Source organism: Elephas maximus, chromosome 3 (assembly GCF_024166365.1).
Source record: "Elephas maximus indicus isolate mEleMax1 chromosome 3, mEleMax1 primary haplotype, whole genome shotgun sequence".
Classification (NCBI taxonomy): Eukaryota; Metazoa; Chordata; class Mammalia; order Proboscidea; family Elephantidae; genus Elephas; species Elephas maximus.
This window is the reverse complement of record NC_064821.1, coordinates 2,927,981-2,950,452: the sequence shown is the minus strand read 5'-3', so window position 1 is coordinate 2,950,452 and position 22,472 is coordinate 2,927,981. Positions and strand designations below refer to the sequence as shown.

The following is a 22,472-nucleotide window of genomic DNA, read 5'->3' as shown; positions in this document are numbered from 1 at the left end:
GTCCAAAATGTTTGCCCACTAAAAATGAAAAGATGGAGTGCCATTGATACAGATGAGAAGCCTTCAAGGGAGCAGATTTCATGGTAAAGAATGCAGATGTTACACGCGGTTTGTTACTGAAATGGGGATAACACACCCAGCTGGGGAAGATACAAAAAACAAGAAACGTTTTTTTAAAGAACTGTTTTAACAGTAAAGATGAATCTCTACAACAGGTGGTGTTAGCACAACTGGATTTCTACATGCAAAAGAATTAAGATGGACCCTTACATCACATCATATACAAAAATTTATTAAAAATAGATTAATGACCTAAATATAAGAGGTGAAACGATAAAAGCACTCTTTACAATAGTCTCCAAATGGAGATTGCCCAAATATTCCCCAAAAATAAAACTGTTAAGTTATTACAGTATTTTCTTAGCAGACAATACTACACACTCCAATTTAAGTGTATGAACAGCCTACAGAAGTCGTCCTAATGCAAATGTGAATGTAGGAATTGGCATAAAAAGTACATATAGTGTCATTCTGTTTACAACATAAAAACAATCAAATAGGTTCGAAAATATGAATAAAAGCAAACATACTCACAAATACAGAGATACTGGCTCTATCAAGAGGGCAGAAAGTGATTGTGATTTAAACTCATGAGGGAGGTCAAAAGCAAGGGTGTTTCTATTACTTGGATGCTGAAAAATTTTGTTTCACTCAACTGTACATTTAGTAAAAATTGTTCACGTATGTAAAAAACTCTAACCAAATTTAGAAATGGAAAACATAAAACAAAACAAAACCATGTACAACCTGAAAAGGGGTGTCTTAGTAATCTAGGTTGCTATAGAACACAAATTTCATAAGCAGGTGGATTTAACAAACAGAAATTTATTTTCTCACAGTTTAAGAGGCTAGAAGTCCAAATTCAGAGCACTGGCTCTAGGGGAAGCCTTTCTCTCTCTGTTGACTATGCAGGAAGGTTGTTGTCTCTTCTGAGCTTCTGCTCCTGGGAGATCTTCATGTGGCTTGGAATCTCTATTCCCCCATTTCCGCCTGTTCACTCCCTTGTTTAGTATTTCACAAGGGGGTGACTCAAGACAAACCCTACATGAATTCTGCCTCATTAGCATAACAAAGAGAACCTAGTCTCAAAGTGGATTATAACCACAGGCATAGAGATTAGCATTTACAACACATTTTTGGGAGACACAATTCAAACCAAAACATTCCAAACTACAACCTTCAAAAATCCATGTCCTTGCTACATGCAAAACACTTTTACCCCATCCCATCATATTATCCCAAAAAGTCTTAAGTGAACTCCAAGTCCAAAATCTCGTCTTATGAATCATCTAAATCACGTTATGAGTGAAATTTTCGGCATATTTTATCCTGAGGCAAAATTCCTCTCCATCTGTGAACCTGTGAAATCTAAAATAAGTTACCTGCTTCCAAAGCATAATGGTGGAACAGGCATAAGGTAGATATTTCCACTGCAAATGGGATAAATTGGAGGTAAAACAGGCATCAAGCAACTCCAAAACTCAGCAGAACAAATTACATTAGCTCTCAAGGCTCGAAAATGATCTTCTGTTCTCTGAGACCATCTGGGCAGTAAGCACAGTCCTGCAGACTCTGAGTGTGGGCCATGCCCTTAGGATTCTGTGTGGTGGCCCCTCGGCCATGGGCTTCAGCACTACTTTCCAGGCCTACAAGGATTTCAACTCTGCTACCTTGAGTTTGGGTGGCCCCATTGTCCTAGTCCATCAGGTTTGGGTGTTGGCCCCATCCCCATGGCACACCTTAATGTCAACCCTACACTCTGGAACTGAGAGGGAGGACCTATGACTCTTTGAAACCTAGGAGGCTGTGGCCCTCCTCCCTTCTTTGATATTTAGGAGACCAAGACCCTACTCTTTGAAACCCAGAAGATCCTACTTTTTGTGCTCCTTCTAACAGTTCTGCTCATCTCAGAGCTGCTCCAGGGACAGTTCTTTCCTTTTCTTAGAGGACAACAGATATAACTTCTTTGGCCTACTTCCTGCCTGAAGAACTCCAAGACGCAGACAGCATTCTCTCCTTTCATTATTTCTTTGTCCCCTTCAGTCTCAGATGATGGGTTTTCTGCTGTAGTAGTAGGTTAGATTCATCAGTTACAGGCTTAGTCTCTTTTAAAAAAATTTGTGTAGCCACGTCCTTGGAGCACATTCTAGGACATATGTTTTTCTGTAGTTTGTACATCAAGATTTTCTAAATCTTTAAGTTCAGTTTTCATTTTGTCCAGTTCATTTTTAAGTCCATTTCTTTCCTCTCGTATTTTAGCATACGCAGCATAAAGAAACCACATGGCCCCTTTAAGATCTTCCTTAGAAAGTTCATCATCCAGATACCCAAGTACATTACTGGTAAGTTCTACCTTTCACCAAACATTGGGACATACCCAATTCAGACAAGTCCATTGTCAGTACATAAAAAGCATCACCTTTCCTCCTTTGTCCATGACATATTCATCATTTCCTTTTAAAGCCTCACTAGAAGCACATTTAATGTCTACATTTCTAGCAACATTCTGTTTCTGGTAACACGTTATTGTCTAAAATGACAGACTTCCTCTATAGCTCTCCTGACTTCCTTCTGAGCCCTAACTAAAATTGCCTCTGACATCCATAATTCTGCCACTAGTCTCTTCAAGGCAGTCTAGGCTTTTACTATTAGGCACCTTAAAACTCTTCCAGCCTCTACCCATTACCCAATTCCAAAACTGCTTCCACAGTTTAGTTACCTGTTACAGGAGCACACCATTCTTCTGGTACCAAATTCTGTCTTACTTATCTAGTGCTGCTATAACAGAAATACCATGAACGAGTGGCCTTAACAAAGAGAAATTTATTTTCTCACAGTTTAGAAAGCTAGATGTCTAAATGCAGAGTTCTGGCTCTAGGGGAAGGCTTTCTCTCTCAGTCAGCTCTGGAGGAAAGTCCTTGTCTCCTCTAATCTTCTGCTCCTGGGCAATCTTCACGTGGCTTCATAGCTCGCTTCCCCATCTCTGCTTGATTGCTTGCTTGTTTAACCTCTTTTATATCTCAAAAGAGACTGACTCGAGACAAACCCTACATGAATCATCCTACCTCATTAACACAGTGGTTAAGAGTTCGGATGCTAACCATAAGGTCGGCAGTTCTAAACCACTAGCCGGCTGCTTAGAAACCCTATGGAGCAGTTCTACTCTGTTCTATAGAGTTACCAGCTGGAATCGAGTAGATGGCATCTTTTTTTTTTAATTCCTAAATGGGATTGTAGCCACAGGCACAGAGGTTAGGATTTACAACACTTATTTTTAAGGGGTACAACTCAATCCGTAACAATAAGAATACACAGAAAATGTAAATCAAAGTAGATAGTGAAATTTCAACACTTTCCCAGGAAAACAGGTGAAAAACAAGGATATCCAGTGTTCTACTCCTATTCAACCTTATCTTAGAAGTTCTATCTAGTACATTCTCCTCCAAAAAAAGAAAGGAAAGGGTTAAGGATTTCCAAGTGAAAAAAACCACAGCCCATTCTATCTTCCAGGGTAAATATGTACGTACAACCCTAAAAGAATATAAAGATGATTATAGAACTGAGAGATTTCAGCATCTTTTTTGGGTTGGAAAACAACAAAGTAAGGTTTATTTTACAAATCAATATGGACTAGCATAAAGCAGCAACAGTACTGCAAAAGATTAAACCAAGTCCACAAGAAATAAAGTACGACCTTGAGCATATCCTACTTGGATTTAGAGATCACCTCGAGAATAGATCTGATGCACTGAACACTTATGACCAAAGACCACAGAAGTTGTGGGATGACATCGAGGACATCATACATGAAAGAAGCTATATGGATCATTAAAAAGACAAGCAAGAAGACAAAAATGGATGTCAGAAGAGACTCTGAAACTTGCTCTTGAATATCAAGTAGCTAAAGTGAACAGAAAAAATGACAAAGTAAAAGAGGGGAACAGAAGTTTTCAAATGGCAGCTTGAAAAGACTAAGTATAAAGAACTGTGCAAAGACCTGGAGTTAGGAAACCAGAAAGGAAAAGCACGCTTGGCATTTCTCAAGCTGAAAGAACTGAAGAAAAAATTTGGGCCTCAAGTTGAAATACTGAAGGATTTTATGGGCAAAATAATGAAAAGTGCAGGAAGCATCAAAAGAAGATGAAAGGAATACACAGAGTCACTGTACCAAAAAGAATTGGTCAACATTCAACTATTTCAGAAGGTAACATATGATCAAGAACTGATGATACTGAAGGAAAAAGTCCAAGTAGCACTGAAGGCATTGGTGAAAAACAAGGATCCAAGAATTGATGGAATACCAGTTGAGATGTTTCAAGAAACAGATGCAGTGCTGGAGGTACTCATTCGTTTATGGCAAGGATTTCATTTTACTTGGATCCACAATTAACACCCATGTAAGCAGCAATCAAGAAATCAAATGACGTTGCACTGGACAAATATGCTTCAAAAGACCTCTCTGAAGTATTACAAAGCACAGATGTCACTTTGAGGACTTAGGTACGCTTGACCCAAGTCATGGTGTGTTTTCAATCCTCTCATATGCATGCGAGAGCTGGATGGTGAATAAGTAAGCCAAAGTAGAACTGATGCCTTTGAATTACTGTACTGGTGAAGAATACTGAATATACCACAGACTGCCAGAAGAACTAAGAAACTATCTTGGAAGATCTATAGCCAGAATACTCCTTAAAAGCAAGGATGGTGAGGCTTCATCTTACATACTTTGGACATGGTATCAGGAGGGACAAGTCCCTGGAGAAGGACATCATGCTTTGTAAAGTAGAAGGTCAGTGAAAAAAGGGAAGACCCTCAATGAGATGGATTGACACAGGGGTCTCAATAACAGGATCAAACACAGTGATCTTAAGGATGGTGCAGGACTGGGCAGTGTTTCGTTTTGTTGTACAAAGGGTTGCTATGACTTGGAACCAACTGGGCGGCACCTAACCACACAACAACAATACAAAGCAGCTGAAAAATTTACCTCAAAAGGAAAATATGTATTTTAGTGAAAATAAAAGGGACCATGAAGGAGTGTAATTAAGTAAACGGAAGATCCTAACCAGCTATAAAGCATTACAAAAGGATATCCAAACAGACAAATAAATGAAAATACAAATTGTGTTTTTAGAACACTGTTCTACCCAAATAGATCCTAATTTCCGAAGAGCTCCCCCAAAAATCCCATACAATTTAATATTTTTTAGAACTTCACAAATAGTGTAAAAATTTACAGGTAAGTGCAAATGTTCACAAATACCCAAAGTATTCTAAGAAATACTGCATGGAGACTTGTCCAAACACACACACACACTCACTCAACTGTGCGTACGGACAAGTCTGCATGAAATACTCTGCAGAAGAGTGTGTGTATATAATAAAACCTGTTACCAAACCAGTTGCTGTTGAGTTGATTCTGATTCATAGCACCCTACAGGACAGAACTGCCCCGTAAGGTTTCCAAGAAAGAAGCGGCTAGTGGATTTGAACTGCCGACCGTTTGGTTAGCAGCCAAGCTCTCAATCACTGTGCCACCAGGGCTCTGTGTGTATAATAAGTTTAATACATTCTACAATATACTACCAGTATGTTGTTGCTTCTGACTCTTAACAACCCTATATACAACAGGAACAGTGCCATTCTCACAATCTTTGCTATGTTTGAGCCAATGTGTGCAGCCACTGTGTCAATCTTTCTCATTGAGGGTGTTCCTCTTTTTACTGACTCTCTACTATACCAACCATGATGTCCTTCTCCAGGGACTGGTCCCTCCTGATAACATGTCCAAAGTGTGTGAGATGAAGTTCCATCATCCTGACTTCTAAGCATTCTGGCTATACTCTTCCAAAACAGATTTGTTCATTCTTTGGACAGTCCATGGAATATTAAATATTCTTTGGCAGCACCATAATTCAAATGCATCAATCTTCCTTTTTCATTGTCTAGCTTTCCCATACATACGAGCCGAATGAAAACACCATGGCTTGGGTCAAGTGAACCTTAGTCTTCAGTGTCTTCTTTGCTTTCCAACATTTTAAAGAGATCTTTTATGGCAATTTGTCCAACGCAATAATACATCGTTTGATTTCTTGACTGCTGCTTCGAAAGGTGTCGACTGTGGATCCAAGCAAAATGAAATCCTTGACTTCGGTATGTTCTCCATTTATCATGTTGTTATTGGCCCCGTTGTGAGGATTTGTGTTCTTTATGTTAATGTGTAACCCACACTGAAGACTGTAGTCTTTGATTTTTACCAGTAAGTGCTTCAAGTTCTTTTTCAGCAAGCAAGGTTGTGTCATCTGTACATCACAGTCTGTTAATGAGTCTTTCTCCAATCCTGATGCTGTGTTCTTCACATACTCCGTCTTCTCAAATTATTTGTTCAGCATATAGATTGAGTAAGCACGGTGAAAGGATACAACCTTGATGCAAACCAAACCTGATACTAAAATATGCATCGTCTAACTGTTCTGTTTGAATGTCTACTTGGTCTATGTACAGGCTCCCCATGAGCACAATTAAGGGTTCTGGAATTCCCATTTTTCACAATGTTATCCACAATTTGTTATGATCCACATAGTCGAATGACTTTGCATAGTCAATAATGCACAGGTAAACATCTTTCTCGTATTCTCTCCTTTCAGCCAAGATCAAATTAACATCAACAAAGATTTCTCTCATCCCACGTCCTCTTCTGAATCTGACTTGAATTTCTGGCAGTTCCCTGTCCAGGTACTGCTGGTACCCGTTTTTGAATTATTTCGAGCATAATTTTATTACATGTGAGAATTATGACATTGTTTGAAAATTTCCGCATTCTGTCAAATCATCTTTCTTTGGAACGAGCATGCATACGCATCTCCTTCAGTCAGCTGGCCATGCAGCAGTCTTCCAAGTTTCTTGGGATAGGCGAGTGAGTGCTTCCAGCATTTCATCCATTTGTTGAAACATCTCAGTTGGTATTCTGTCAATTCACGTAGCCTTGTTTTATAACAATGCCTTCAGGGCAGCTTGGAATTCTTCCTTCATTACCCTTACTTCTCGATCATATGATACATCCTGAAATGACTGAATACTGGCCAATTCTTTTTGGTACAGTGACTCTGTGTATTCCTTCCATCTCCTTTTGATGCTTCCTGGGTGAATCAATTCTTTGCCCATAGAATCCTTCAATGTTGGAACTCAAGGCTTGGATTTTTGTGCAGTTCTTGCAGCTTGAGAAATACTAAGTGTTTTCTTCTCTTTGGGTTTTCTGTAATTCCAGGTCTTTGCACATTCCGTTTTACTACTACCATTTTATTTTAATTGTGTCTTGAGGAACCTGTACATAGATCAAGAGATAGTTGTTCGGACAGAACAAGGGGATAGTGCGTGGTTTAAAGTCAGGGAAGATGTGTGTCAGGGTTGTGTCTTTTCACCACACCTATTCAATCTGTACGCTGAACAAATAATCCAAGAAACTGGACTATATGAAGAAAAATGGGGCATGAGGACTGGAGGAAAACTAATTAACAACCTGCGTTATGCAGATCACACAACCTTGCTTGCTGACAGTGAAGAGGACTCGAAGAACTTACTGATGAAGATCAAAGACCACAGCCTTCAGTATGGATTACCCCTCAACATAAAAGAAAAATCCTCACAACTGGGCCAATAAGGAACATCATGACCAATGGAGAAAAGATTGAAGATGCCAAGGATTTCATTTTACTTAGATCCCTAATCAACACTCATGGAAGCAACAGTCAAGAAATCAAAAGACACATTGCACTGGGCAAATCTGCTGCAAAGGAACTCTTTAAAGAGTTGGAAAGCAAAGAAGTCACCTTGAAGGCTAAGGTGCACCTGATCGAACCCATGCTATTTTCAATCACATCATGTACACGTGAAAGCCGGACAACGATTGAAAACTAACAACTCTGAATTGTGGTGCTGGCAAAGAATATCGAATGTACCATGGACTGCCAAAAGAATGAACGAGTCTGTCTTGGAAGAAGCACAGTCAGAATGCTCCTTAAAAGCAAGGATGGCGAGACCGCGTCTTATATGCTTTGCACATGTTGTCAGGAGGGATCAGCCCCTGGAGAAGGACATCATGGTTGGTAAAGTACAGGGTCAGCAGAAAAGAGGAAGACCCTCAACAAGATGGGATGACACAGTGGCTGCAACAATGGGCTCAAGCATAACAAAAACTGTGAGTGCTGTGCAGGACCAGGCAGTGTTTCATTCTGTGGTGCGTAGGGTCGCTATGAGTCGGAACCAACGGCACCTAACAACAACAACATTTTATCTCAGTCAGAATGTTTTTAAAATGGTAAGAAGGTTTAGAATATCAGGGGTTCTGGCATGACATATTAAATGTAAGAGGACTTTTAAAGATCCTTCTCAAGATTAAGTAAGCTTCAGAATCACTTTTACATCAGTGAATAAGCATTCCTTTGAGAAGTTTTGTATGTACTAAACGGAAAAATTCTCAGTAAAAACATAACTTGATTCTGAAATTTACTTCCAGTAGAAACTCAGACCCTGAGAAGTTAAAGAAAATCGTCTCCAATAACAAGCTTTTTGAGCAAAAAAAAAAAAACAAAAAAAAAAACCCAACAACAACAAAAAAACAAAAACACTGTTAGAAACAGGAGCGGAAGCAAATAACCCAAATAAGAAATGACACAGGTGATACCACAACAGACCAAACTGAGATAAAAAAGATCATAAAAGAATACTATAAAAATTGTACCCCGACAAATCTGAAAACCTAAAGGAGATTTCTAGAAACATGCTCTACCTACCTAAACTAAAAAAAAAAAACTGAGGTAGAAAATTTAAGCAGACCTATAACAAAAGAAGAGATAATAAAAACAAGTCCCCAAAAGAAAAAAGCTCTTGCCCAGACAGCTTCACTGGAGAATCAGAGAAGAGCTCATACCAATACTACTCAAAGTATTTTGGAGCATAAAAGGAATACTCTTCATTCTATGAAGCCAGCATAACCCTGATAACAAACCCACACAAGACACCACAAAAAAAGAAAATTACAGACTAATACGCCTTGTGAATACAGATGCAGAAATTCTCAACAAAATTCTAGTCAATATAATTCAACAGCACTCACAAAAATAATATATCATGACAAAGTGGGATTCATATCAGGTATGCAAGGATGGTTCAATATTAGAAAATCAATCAACACCATACAACACATAAATAAAACAAAAGAATCACATGATCACCTCAGTTGACATAGAAAAGGCATCCAACACCCATTCCTGATAAAAACTCTCAGCAAAACAGAAATACGAGGGAAATTCCTCAACATAATAAAGGGCATGTATGCAAAACAAACAGATAACATTATTTTCAACTGAGAGAGACTGAAAGCATTCCCCTTGAGAAAGGAAACCAGACAAGGATGCCCTTTATCGCCTCTCTTATTCAACATGGTGCTGGAAGTCCTGGCTAGAGCAATAAGGCAAGAAAAAGAAATAAACGACATCCAAATAGGTAAAAAAAATTTTTTTTTAAATAGGTAAGGAAGATCCAAAACTACCCCTATTTACAGATGATACGATCTTATACATAGAAAACCCCAAAGAATCCACAAGAAAGCTACTGAAACTAACAGATGATTTCATAAAAGTAACAGGATCCAAAAATCTGTTGGATTTCTCTGCACTAACAAAGAGAACTTAGAAAAAGGAAATGAGCAAAACATTACCATTTACAATAGTTCCCAAGAAGATAAAACACTTAGAAATAAATTTAACCAGGGACATGAATAAAAGACCTATACAAAGAAAACTACTAAATACTCGCAAGAAATCAAAAGGAATTTAAATACGTGGAAAAACATACCATGCTCAGGGATAGGAAGACTCAACATTGTGAAAATGTCAATACTGCCCAAAGCAATCTAGAGATACAATGCGATCCGCATCCAAATTCCAACAGCATTGTTTAAGGAGATGGAGAAACCAATCACCAACTTTATATGGAAAGGGAAGAGGCCCCAAATAAGAAAAGCGTTAATGTAGAAAAGGAACGAAGTGGGAGGCCTCACACTCTCAGAACCTGTTATATAACAATGGTAGTCAAAACAGTCTGGTACTGGTACAACATACACACAGACCAATGGACTAGAACTAACAGCCCAAACATAAATCCATCCATTCATTAACAGCTGATATTTGACAAAGAGCTAAAGTTCGTGAAACAGGGAAAAGACAGACTCTTTAACAAATGATGTTAGCCTAACTGGGTGTTCATCTGTAAAAAAATGAAACAAAGCCCACACCTTACCCCATACACAAAAACTAACTCAAAATGGATTAAAGATATAAACGTAAAACTTAAAACAATAAAAATCATGAAAGAAAAAATAGGAACAATGCTAGGGGCTCTAATACATGGCATGAATGGAATACAAACTATAACTAACAATGAGCAAACACCAAAAGAGAGACGAAATAACTGGGAGTTCCTAAAAATCAAATATTTATGTTCATCAAGACTTTACCAAAAGATTAAGAGGACCTACGGACTGGAAAAAAAATTTTGGTTACGACATATCCAACAAGGGTCTAATTTCTAAAATCTATAAAATATTTCAACACCTCAAAAACAAAAAGACAAATAATCCACTTAAAAAATAAGCAAAGGATACGAAGAAATGCTTCACCAAAAAAGACATTCTGGCAGCTAACAGGCACGTGAGGAAATGCTCATGATTGCTAGTCATTACAGAAATGCAAATAAAAACTGCAATGAGATAACATCTTAACCCCATTGCTGGCACTAATCAAAAAACCAGAAAATAACAAATGTTGGAGAGGTTGCGGTGAGATTGGAACTCTTATGCACTTCTGGTCGAATGTAAAATGCTACAACTACTATGGAAAATAATATGGTGGCCCCTTAAAAACCTAGAAACAGAAATACCACACGGTTCAGAAGTCCGACTCCTTAGGGACATATCCTAGAAAAATAAGAGCTGTCACGTGAATAGACATATGCACACCCATGTTCACTGCAGCACTATTCACAACAGCAAAAAGCTGGAAACAACCTAAGTGCCCATCAACAGATGAAGGGATAAACCAATTATGGTACAAACACACAATATGATACTATGAAAAGACAAAGAACGATGATGAACCCGTGAAGCATCTCACCATATGGATCAATCTGGAGGACATTAACTAAGTGAAATAAGTCAATCACGAAAGGATAAATAACGTACGAGACCACTATTATAAAAACTCAAGAAAAGGTTTACATTCAGAAAAAAAAAAAAAAAAAAAAAACATTCTTTGATAACTGTGAGGGTGGGGAGGGAGGAGGAAGGAAAATCACTAACTAGATAGTAGACACATGTCAAATTTGGTGAAGGGAAAAAAACACACAGTATAGGCAATATCAGCACAACCTGACCAAGGCAAAGTCATGGAAGTTTCCTAGATACATTCAAGCACCCTGAGGGACCGAGTTGCTAGGGCTGAGGGCTGGGGACCATAATTATGGGGAACACCTAGGTAAACTGGCATAACATAGTTCATAAAGAAAATGTTCTACATTCTACTTTGGTGAGTAGTGTCCAGAGTTTTAAAAGCTTGCAAGTGGCCATCTAAGATACATGTAACTGGTCCCATCCATTGTGGAACAAAGGAGAATTAAAAAAACCAAAGACTCAAGGAAAATATTATCCTGAAGGACTAAGGACCACATGAACCAGCACCTCCTCCAGCCTGAACCCAGAAGAACCAGATGGTCCCTGGTTACCATCACAAACACAATACAGTCCCTGACAGAGTGGGAGAAAAATGAAGAACAATATTCAAATTCACAGAATAAGATCATACTTACTGGTCTGAAAGAGACCAGAGGAACCCCTGAGACTACGGCCCCTGGACACTCTGCTCAGAACCGAAACCACTCCCAAAGCCCACTTTTCAGTCAAACGTCAGGCAAGCCTACAAGACAAACAATAATACAGGCGAGGAATGGACTTCTTACCTCCATCTAATATACGAAACCAAACGGGCAACTCTCGTTCAAAAGGAAGACGAGAAGGCAGGAAGGGACAGGAACTGAGCCAAGGGACACAGGGAACCCAGAGTAGAAAGGGGGAGAGTGCTGTCACATTGTAGGGATTGCAACCAATATCATAAAATAATGTATGTGTAAATTTTTGAACGTGAAACTAACCTGAGCTGTAAACTTTCACCCAAAGCACAGTGAAATTAAAAAAAAAACACACACAAAAAAACCTTCAGATTCTAATCTAAGACTCTTGGGAACAGTAAAATAACTTAGGAGTTTGATACCAGCTCTAGGCAGACAGGCTGGGAGAACATGGGTCTGGATTGGGTGTCACGTTTCTCACACAACTGAAAGGCTCCAGCAAATCCAATATCCCACGGGAGAAAAAAAAAATGATGGTTTTGGACACACCACACATGATCCAGGTGGACTCACTCTCCTGCCTCATTCCTTTGGTAAGCTCATGAGAGCACTAAACCTCATGCAGGACCCCTAAAGAGCCAGGATTCTTGCCTTACTATCTCTCCCGTTCTTCACACCATCCAACAACGTGAGAGTTGGGGTTCCAGTGTTAGAAAAGACTGCAGTGCCTGAGGGAAGCCAAGAGCACTGTTTGCAGTGATGGAACAAGGCCTGCTCTGGAGGCCCTGGGGCTCAGCCTCCTCAATCACAGCTGTTCTGATTCAGGCTCTGGTCAGGAGATCTGTCATTCAACACAGAGCACCAAGGCCCAGGGTGGGGATGGTAATGCCCCATGGTGCCAACTTGGAAGTCACAGAAGGAAAGTGACCCAGGCATCCAAGGCTTTAAAAACCGCGTATGTGTACAGAAAGGGTCCCATGGCAATGGGCTTCTTAGGATATAGACCTTGACCTCTTCTGCCACCTTTTATATTACAGAAGAAACACAGATTTGGGAGTATATAGCTGGTACCCTGACAAATCACATTTAGCCTCACCTGTTTATGCTAACAATTACCCAGTTCTCTGTGGTACTCACCATTTCCTGCCTCCAGCCTCTTGAAGTCTAAGTGAATGTTCTCTCTACAGCCCAAGAAACCAGTGAAGGCAAGAAGGATGGGAGTGGAACCAAGGCCACACGGAAGTCTGGAGGCAGATGAGTAATATTTGGTCTACACAGCCAGTTAGCAGTTGAAATCCTTACTCATGATTTTATAGATGTGTTAGGTGGTTGTCCTAGGTCCACAGCTGCCTAGACTGGACCACTTCTTTCTGATCACACCTGGGACCTGAAATGGAAGAAGAGGAGGAGTGGTGTGGGGAGATGGTATTAAGTAACTAAGAAGTATCAGATCCTTGGCTTCAGCTCTTTCCCTGGGCAGGGCTTCCTCCCAGGCTCAAGGCATTGCTCCACCTTGATGGTCTTTGCATTCTTCATGCAGCTCTACAGGTTTCAACCTTAAGGCAAGAAATCACAAATGGAGCAATTTCCTCATCCCAGAGCAGGAGAAGCATCCAGGCTTGACCAGCCTAGAAAATCTGAACCTGATTTTCACAGGGTGTCAGAGGCCCAAGGGTCAGACTGTGCTTTCCACCTGGATATCTATGCTCCTTGTAAATCCATATAGACATTTATATTTGATATCAACATGAGTGAATTTTCAGGGAGAACATATTTTTCAAATTTGGTCAATGAATCCATCAAGACTCCTTGATTTTTCATTATGTGCAGTTAAACTTTTCTTTTAATTCTCATTTCATTTATATCATTGCAAAACGTGATCTATAATTTCCCTGTCAATTTTGCAATAAACTTTCTTTCTTTCTCTTGGATCTTTTTTTTTTTTTTTTTCCACGCGGGGTTAAGGAGCTACACAGAAGACTGATTATGGAAGATCTTGTTGCCAAAACGAAAAAACATGGTTTCCATTCTTCATGGGATTGATGTCATGGGGATGCAAGGAGGAATGTGGGCATTTCAAAGATTAAATGCCAATCCCAGGCAGTGATAACCTAGAAAAACAAAATCACGTTTGAGAAACTGCAGCAAGGAAAGATGGACTCTTTTAAACAGATCTGGATCAAATGGTTATTACTAAAGAAAGAAAATAATAAGACTACTTCCATAATAACAACTCCAGTGAATTAAAATTCTAAATATTACAAAAATGGATTATGTTAATGACTCTGGAGTTAGCAATGATTTCTCAAGCAGGACAAATTACACATCTTAAGTTTGAAATACCTGCAGATGTGACTTGATTCTTTAGTACCTACGTATTTATTTCTCTCTTTTGCTCTACGATAAAAGGCATCCTTTAGTTACACCTACCTTCAAGAGATTTAATATACACATTTACCTTCATTCCATATTATTACATTTGGTTTAAACACAAACACATTATTTCTATTGCAAAGGCTGCACACATTATTCATCAATTTAAGTTTCACTTCTTCATGTCCAAAAAGGTGTCATATAAGCCAATAATTTCTGATAGTTAAAACACACACACACACACAATTCATACTTATCCAAATAAGAACACTTTCTAAAATAATTATTTTCAAGAATGAGGAACACTCAGCAACAGTGCAGCTGACCAGGACGTGCTGAAACATTTGGAACACATCCATAACGCACACCCCCCCCAGACTGTCCTCAATTCCAGTATTTGCTGCTCTTACAATGGAAATGTGCCGCGTTTTTACTGCAAGGAGCCTCCAACCTATTAAGTGCGGCTATTTGGTGGCAGAAATTATGGCTGCCTCATTAGCATTTAATTCCGCACAAATCCTGTCTCTGTCTATGCTTAGGATCCCGGAGCAACACTGGGTCTATGATCTCTATTACCTGCTTGTCTTCTAGGTCAACCTCGTTCAGCCACATCAGGTGGGCCATATTGTCTCCGGCACAACTGTGGAGGAAACATGGATGGAACTAGTACGCCCATTTGGAACGATAGCTATCGAGGTGGGGATGGCTATCGTTCCAAATGGGCGTACTAGTTCCATCCATGTTTCCTGCTACTTCATCTACGTCAAAGTCCTGCAACAATTAAACTAAAGGCCAAACCCTTGCCATGGAGTCAATCCCGACTCACAGCAAACCCATCTGGTAGGATACAACTGCCCCACACAGTTTCCAAGGGTGTAGTCTTGACAGAGCAGATTACCCCGTCTTTCTCCTGCTCAGAGGATGGCGGGTTGAACCACCGACCTTTTGCTTAGCAGCCGAGCGCTTAACCACTGCGCCACCAGAGCCCGTTAACAAACCAGGGGAGGGGGAGACGCCTCCCCACAACCTCGCTTCCTTGAGAACCCCCAAGAGCTTCCCAACAGTCCTTGCCGGCGGGGACGCAGGCGGACGACGGAGCCCGGTGCGGGGCGCACTCAGGCGGCGGGAGCAGGGCGCGCACAGGCTAACTCCCCGGGCTTGTCACCCCGCATTCCTCACAGACTCCCGGCGACGCGGACACCCCTGGTCTCCGCCCACGCACGGCCTCACCTATTAACGCCCCGACACACCTAGGCCTCGCCCCCCTACCTGGCCGTCCCGACGCGGCGGGCGCGGGACTCCTCAGCCGGGCTGGGAGAGCACAGCGGCCGCTTCGCTGCGCCGCCGGCCGAGGCCCAGGCCCCGGAGAAGAGGCAGCGCCGGCGGCGGGAGGCTGCAGGCCAAGTCCGGCTACGGAGGCCCCGCGGCCCGGCACCATCCGGAACCCCAGCGGGCCCCCCCGGCCTGCGGGTGGACCTGGTACCGGCCCAGGCCGGACGCCGGCGGCGCCACAGACGTACCTCACGCCCCAGCCGGCCGACCGCGAATCATGGCTGCCGGCCGCGCACGCGCACTTCCGCTTCCTGCGCTGAGCTCTCGGCGGGAGGGGCGGGGTTCCGGCGCGGAGGCAGAGGGCTCCGCCCAGTGGTGGGCACGTTCAGGGACTTGGCCTTAGATTCTTCCTCTTGCCTTAATTTCCTCCCTAAACAGAAGCTGTAAAGCAGACACCCCTTGACAACTACTCCATACTCATTCATAGCCACCCTGTAGGTCAGAGAACTGCCCCATAAGATTTCCAAGGCTGTAAGCTTTAACAGACTCAGACAAATCTCCATAGAGCCTATATTTCTCCGAAGGCACAGTCACCATCCATTAAACAAACTAATAAACGATAAGGAAATGAATGAAAATAGATTGAAGGATTAAGGAAAAATAGACTACTTAGTACTTACTGAAGAAATACTCCTAAGACGAGGGACACCTCACCTGAGCCTAAGAAAACATTAGGGGCCCCCATACAGGAAATAAAAACTGGAAGGAAGGCAGAGGTTGGTTTTCCTCTTTGATACTGTCATTCACTGGCTGGGTCTAAAGGTAAAGTCGTGTTGAGAACAGCAGCCGGATTCCTGACGGTAGGGCATACAACTTCCTTTTGTCGAATCAATTTGTAACTATAAACCATTGGTGCCATGAATAGGATTTGAAACAAGGAAACTCAGGAAGGAAAATTTTATAGTGAAAAATTCCTTTCCCCTTTCCTCAACACTACCACCTCTACATCCTCCCTTACACTGGTAGTTTTTATTCTAGTTTGATTACTCATTTCACCTCCCGGTATCTTATGATAAAATTGTGCAGAATTAAGGGTAGTGGGTCCCTTGGTAACAGGAAGCTAAGTGTGGGGGACCAATACAGACCTCGCCCTATGTTCTTTATTTGTAACCGCTTTATTAAAGATGTTTTCCTAAGTATAACCTTTTTTTGTGAATTCTTTGAGTCGATCCAATGATTTAACAAACCTGAGGACAGTTTCCTCTTAAATTTGTTGTAAAAACGGCATGGGGGCAGCATCTGGCCTCCTCTCACTTCATGAGCAGAAAGGAGAAATCAAGATCAACAGCCCAAGGGTGATTCCTATGAGGTGGAGGTCAGACAAACCTTCTCTCTACAACATCTTTAATAATCTTGACACCAACCATCCCTCCCACGGCACTCTCTACTTCTCCGCTGGGTCCTAATTCACTGCAATGGCTACACGGAATTCACAGACCGTATTCACGATTACGGGGTTCGTTAGGGAAATAACAGGTTAAAATTCAGGCTCAGGAAACATTCAAGGATACACTTCTTCCATCGGGACAGCCTCTTCCAAGCCACGCTCACAGTTACGCCTCTCCCTGGCCCTAGGCCTCTGCCCAAAGGCACTCAGCTTTCTCTCTCCATGGGCTGGGACACGCACCACGCCATCTCCTGCGGCCGGGTCTCTCTTGCTGCTTCTCTTCAGCACTTCTCATCATCTTCAGTGTAACAGCTTGCTCCGTCTTCTAGGTCCAGGAGCTTCTCAGCACCAGGATCCCCCAGGTCCAAAGGATGTGCAGGCTCTTCCTTCTTGGTGGTGGTGGGATCTTCTTTCCTGCCCCAGGATGGCTCATGTCAAGCAAAAGTGACAAATCCCTTTATTGGACCACAATAACCCTGTCACACGGTCCTGCCCAATCACTTGGGTGAGAGTTACAAGACCACGGCTAGAAAGGGCCCACACAAAAGTCACCTATCATACTGCACTTGTTAAAGTGTGCCTTAGCTCCTTGTGGGTAGGGTCAGAGAAGTATTCTATGGGCACCTGGTTTGAGGAGTGTCCTCGTAACTTGTGAGCTCTGACCCAGATTTGGGTGGCTAGGGGCAGACAGAGAGGGCCACATGGACAGCTGGCAATAAGCATGGAGAAGTGGGAAGGTGAGCGCTGCATCGCCCCCAAGATGTATCTTGGGTTTGCTTCACACTGATCCTTACCATGTCACTGGCAATGAAGGTGGAATTTGCCACTTACCTAACACAGACCTACATCTGTTTAGTCAACAGGCTACGAAAGGTCTGGGTACAAGCCTGTTCCCGGTGTTGAGTCCTAGTGTTATTCACCGTTATTCGTAGAGTCTGCCTGAAGGTAAAGCACCTGTGAAGCCTGATCATCTTTCCAGGTTGACTCTTAGTCCTTCTGGAAAATAATTCCCTCTAATATACTTACGTAGTTAATAATTCTGTCCCCTCTGAACGGAGCTCCTCATTAAACGTGAATCCGGTCTGTCCCATGATGCCCAGACTAGTAGCTGCTCCTCTGTAACTTTCTGCCTTGGGGCCCGTGTTGTTCAATGCACCATGCAGGTCATTGCCAATGTTTCGTACCCAAGAAGTAGGTTCCCCCACACTACTGTTAGGTGAGTAGTAGTCACCGTAGATGTAATTTTAGTCTGAGCATGCCATAAGATCTCCCCATAGCTTTTCTCATCTCATGGTGAGGCACTTTCCTATTGGAATTCGGATCCACAATGTGATGCCTACTGCTTTAAAAACATCAGAAATGCATTGTCTTTTTCTATTTTGCTTAATAGTTTTCTATGCAGAAAAACAAGGGTACTTGTGTATAGCGCACTCTAGTATCCCGGGCAGGCCATTGTTACATTTCACCCATTATAACCACAGACATTTCCAAACAGGAGATCATCAAGGTTTACAGTTATACAGTCATCAGTTAAATGGAAGTTGTATATTATAAGGTATAATGATCTGGTAGGAGATAGTGTCTGAAAATTCCTTCCCAAATGATAGATGTAACCTGAATAACAAGTCAAAAGACATGGGCACGTTACTTAAGCTCCATTCAGTCATTACCATTGGTCCACTTCATCATCATGTTCCATTTGACCCAGGCAGGTTGTAAAAACAGAGATGGTCTTGGCAAACACAGGGCTTCACCATCTGGGACGTCTGGTGTAACTGTGCTAAGAAACATTGCTCTTTTGCTCCGAGTCTATCTTGAGCACTCCTTTAATGCTGGATTTCCCTCGTTGCATTATCATTTATACATTCCTTTACTCTCAATGACTATTTCTCCTTCTCTTCATTTGCAACTGATTTTTACACAAACTTTTCCACATGTGCAAGGGACATGGGGTTGGGCCACTCTGTCGAATAAGATAGGCAGCAGTGTTACTAATCTAGCCAACGCTATCTCGTCAGTCCACTACCATTCACATGAGCAGTGTTACACAGGTACAGAACTAGTGGGCTCTCTGAACCACGGGACAATACATCTGCACCCACTGTCAACTGCTATTTTGCCACATGGAGGACAATCCTCCCCCCATAGGCCCTTCTGAATTCTGACATACACATTTAAAGGTATGCTTAGTTTCTTTCTTACGGGTGATCTCTCTTTCTGGCATCCACAGGTCCAGCCATGTTCCTTGGAGCACTGCATGAGGTAGGAAAAAAAAGCTGAGGTGAAGCGGGAAAATAAGGAAGTTGAGGTGATGTGGGGAAGAACCGTGAAGTCATACCAGCATCTTTCCCCAATGTACTCTTACCGTTCCCACAGAATATGGAAGGAATACATCTAGGGGTGCAATTTCAAGTTTCAATTAAATAAGCTAGCAATGGTTGTTCAAATAAGATACACTCTACCAGAATATCTGGATATTTTCTGGTCCAAACAGAGTTGTCACTGGATGGAATGCATTAGCTGTCGCTGTAAACCCCCGCAACCTCTGTGACCAGGATGGAAGGCCGTTGTTCCATGGTTACTTATTTGTCACGGGTTAAAAACATAATTGTGAAGTTCATTAGCAAGTCTTTCCCAATCCAAGTCTATGCAGTAGATTAAACCTGGAGCGTGAGAATCTAAATTCTTAGCTAAGAGGTTTTCTTTCTGGGCCTAAGGAATTTCTCCTGGGATTTAGTCAATGCCATAAATAACACCACATTTGCATTATAATTTAGTCCCTTTAGTAATTGTTCCATCTTCACAAATAAATATTTCCCAGAATCAAAAATAAAGAGGCACCCATGCTATTATCTAGGATCAGTCTTGTTCTGAGGTATTGATACGAGAGTACAGACTGAGCTCCCACAGTTTAGCGCACATGGCTCTAATTCACGACCATGAATGAAGGTAAGCTGACGAGGAAGCACCTGGTAGATGAGTATTACTGCTGCCAAGCCGGATCTTCACAGTGGCCCAACTCTACATCCCTTGCAAGGATGGGAACGTTTCTGTAAAAGTCACTTGCAAATGAACATTAAGCAGAAGTAGCTGGGGACAAACCATCCCATGGGACATTTTTGCATCAGTCTAAATCAACAGTTATTTAACAGCCAAATAAAACTCCATGAATAACTGCCATCCACTTTTGTCTGACTACGCTGGTTCTCGAAACCACTTGCACCCCAAGGTGAATCGAGAGACATCAGACCTGTCTTCTGCAGGCTCTATCTGCAAATAGCAGATTTCTGTTTTTCTACTGATTAGATCTTTCTCCTTTTCACAACATCCTTTTAATTCCTTCGTAGTCCCAATGCTCAGTTGTTTCTTTAAAGATGAAGAAGTCTGAAATTTTGAACTAGTGATGATATCCGGGATCTGTTTTATACCTAATTACTGTTGAACTATAGAAGTGAGTGCCTGTGAAACGTTTGTAGGATATTTTTTCAGCATTAAACTATTCCATGCAGTCTAAATCCAAAGTTTAGCAAATCACTTTCTTTTCCCCCTAGTGAAATGTGACTCTTAATGTAATTGAAATAACCACTACCATGAATAAGGCACTGAGTTTATGTTAAAGATGGTGGAGTTTTTGGAAGAAGATAGTGATGATGGCGGCACTGCATGAAAAAAGCAATCAATGTCATTGAACTGTAAATGTGGGAGCTGTTGTGCTAGTGAAGGTTTCCGTGTATCTTTGCCACACACACAAGTCAGGCATGACAGTCTTCTGCTGAAAAGCCCCCATAACTTTCTATCTTGGATTTAGAGTCAACGGCTCTATATTTTATCTCCAACCCTGCACCTATTTCCTCGACAGAATGGCCCTCCATCCTAGATTCCACTACCATCCTTTCCCTCAGGAATTTATACCAGTTTTGTTAACCCAGCATCTTAGTAATAATGCTTGGCATATAGTAACATGACCAATAAATATTTGTTGAATGAATGAGAAAAAAAATTCAATTCCTACTTTTCTTTTGTGACAAAAACATTCGGGAACGAACAAAAATTTCCTATCGGGTGGAAAGTGGGGGTTCCAAGTTTAGGGTCTGCCATGGCTTAACACTGACCTTTGCAGTTCTGTCAGAAATATCACTGACTTCAGAAATTTTGTCATTCTCCCTTGTGTGAGCCCTACAATGAATTACTGATATCCAAGAAGGCACTTGTAAAGCCTTTAATAAAGCAGCTATCAATATTCCAGGACATAGTCTAGTTCCCAATGAAGTTAAGAATCCCCCTTTTTCCCCCAAAAATGGCCCCGTTGCATGACGGACACCAAACATATATTTAATGTCTATGTATACATCATGCTTGGCAAAGTAGAGGGTCCATAAGAAAGAGGAAGATCCCAAAAGAGATGGACTGACACGGTGACTCAATGTTGGGTTCAGGCATAGCAACAATTCTGAGGATGGTGCTGGGCCAGGCAGGATTTCAATCTGTTGTACTGAGGATCACTAAACACCAGAAGCAAGTTGATGGCACCTAACAAAACAACAACACACAATATTCCCTTTAAGTCCAGAACCATGATCTGCAGATGTAGTGACTGCCAGTAACTTGTCTGCACTAGCAGACTTAATTCCACACAAAACACGCTTCCAAAATTTCACGATGTCACCACGCATAGAAAGCCCTAAGTGGCCACTGTTATCCTGAGTACATGAATCATCAATAAATATTATTAAATCTACACTGTGAACAGGAATAGGTCCTTTTATCTGCAAAATGGACTGTCTCCAGAACTTTTAATACTTTGCAGCCTTCAGTTAACAGATGCCCTCAATATTTTACCTCAATTTGTCAATATTAACAATTGGATTATAATTATGCTTTATGTCTCTGTGAAGCAAGGATTTGTAATAAAAGCAAACCGTGAGTTTTAAGTTACTCTTAGTTTCTGAGGCCACAAGTAATCATTCTGTGTTTGCTGCTTGGAACCGTCAATCAGTTCTGACTCATGGTGACCCTATGTGGAACAGAACAAAACACACCCTGGTCCTTTATTATCCTCACAATTGTTGCTATGTTTCAGCGCACTGTTGCAAACATTTTGTCAATCCATCTTGTTGAGGGAATTCCTCAATAAGAATGGCAATAATACAATGCTTAATTGTGCTCATGAGGAACCTGTACATAGACCAAGAAGCAGTCGATTGGACAGAAGAAGGGGATACTGCATGGTTGAAAGTCAGGAAAAATGTGTGTCAGGGTCGTATCCTTTCACCATACTTATTCAATCTGTATGCTGAGGAAATAATTTGAGAAGCTGAACTATATGAGGAAGAATCCCTGGGGCATCAAGGCTGGCGGAAGACTCATTAACAACCTGTGAAATTCAGATGAAACAACTCCTTTGCTGAAAATGAAGAAG

The 22,472-nt window shown here is 41.5% G+C and overlaps 2 protein-coding genes across 2 annotated transcripts in view; both read right to left on the bottom strand.

Moving 5' to 3' along the window:
* LOC126071872 (zinc finger protein 420-like) overlaps positions 1–13,187 on the bottom strand; it is a 33,263-nt gene extending 20,076 nt beyond the window's left edge. Inside the window, exon 1 of the mRNA XM_049876270.1 lies at positions 13,099–13,187. Within this exon, the coding sequence (XP_049732227.1) occupies positions 13,099–13,101 (3 nt within the window). The 5' untranslated portion in view covers positions 13,102–13,187. The remainder of the gene's footprint in view (positions 1–13,098) is intronic.
* Positions 1–22,472, bottom strand: part of SF3A2 (splicing factor 3a subunit 2) — a 113,307-nt gene that overhangs the window by 78,416 nt on the left and 12,419 nt on the right. The window lies entirely within an intron of this gene.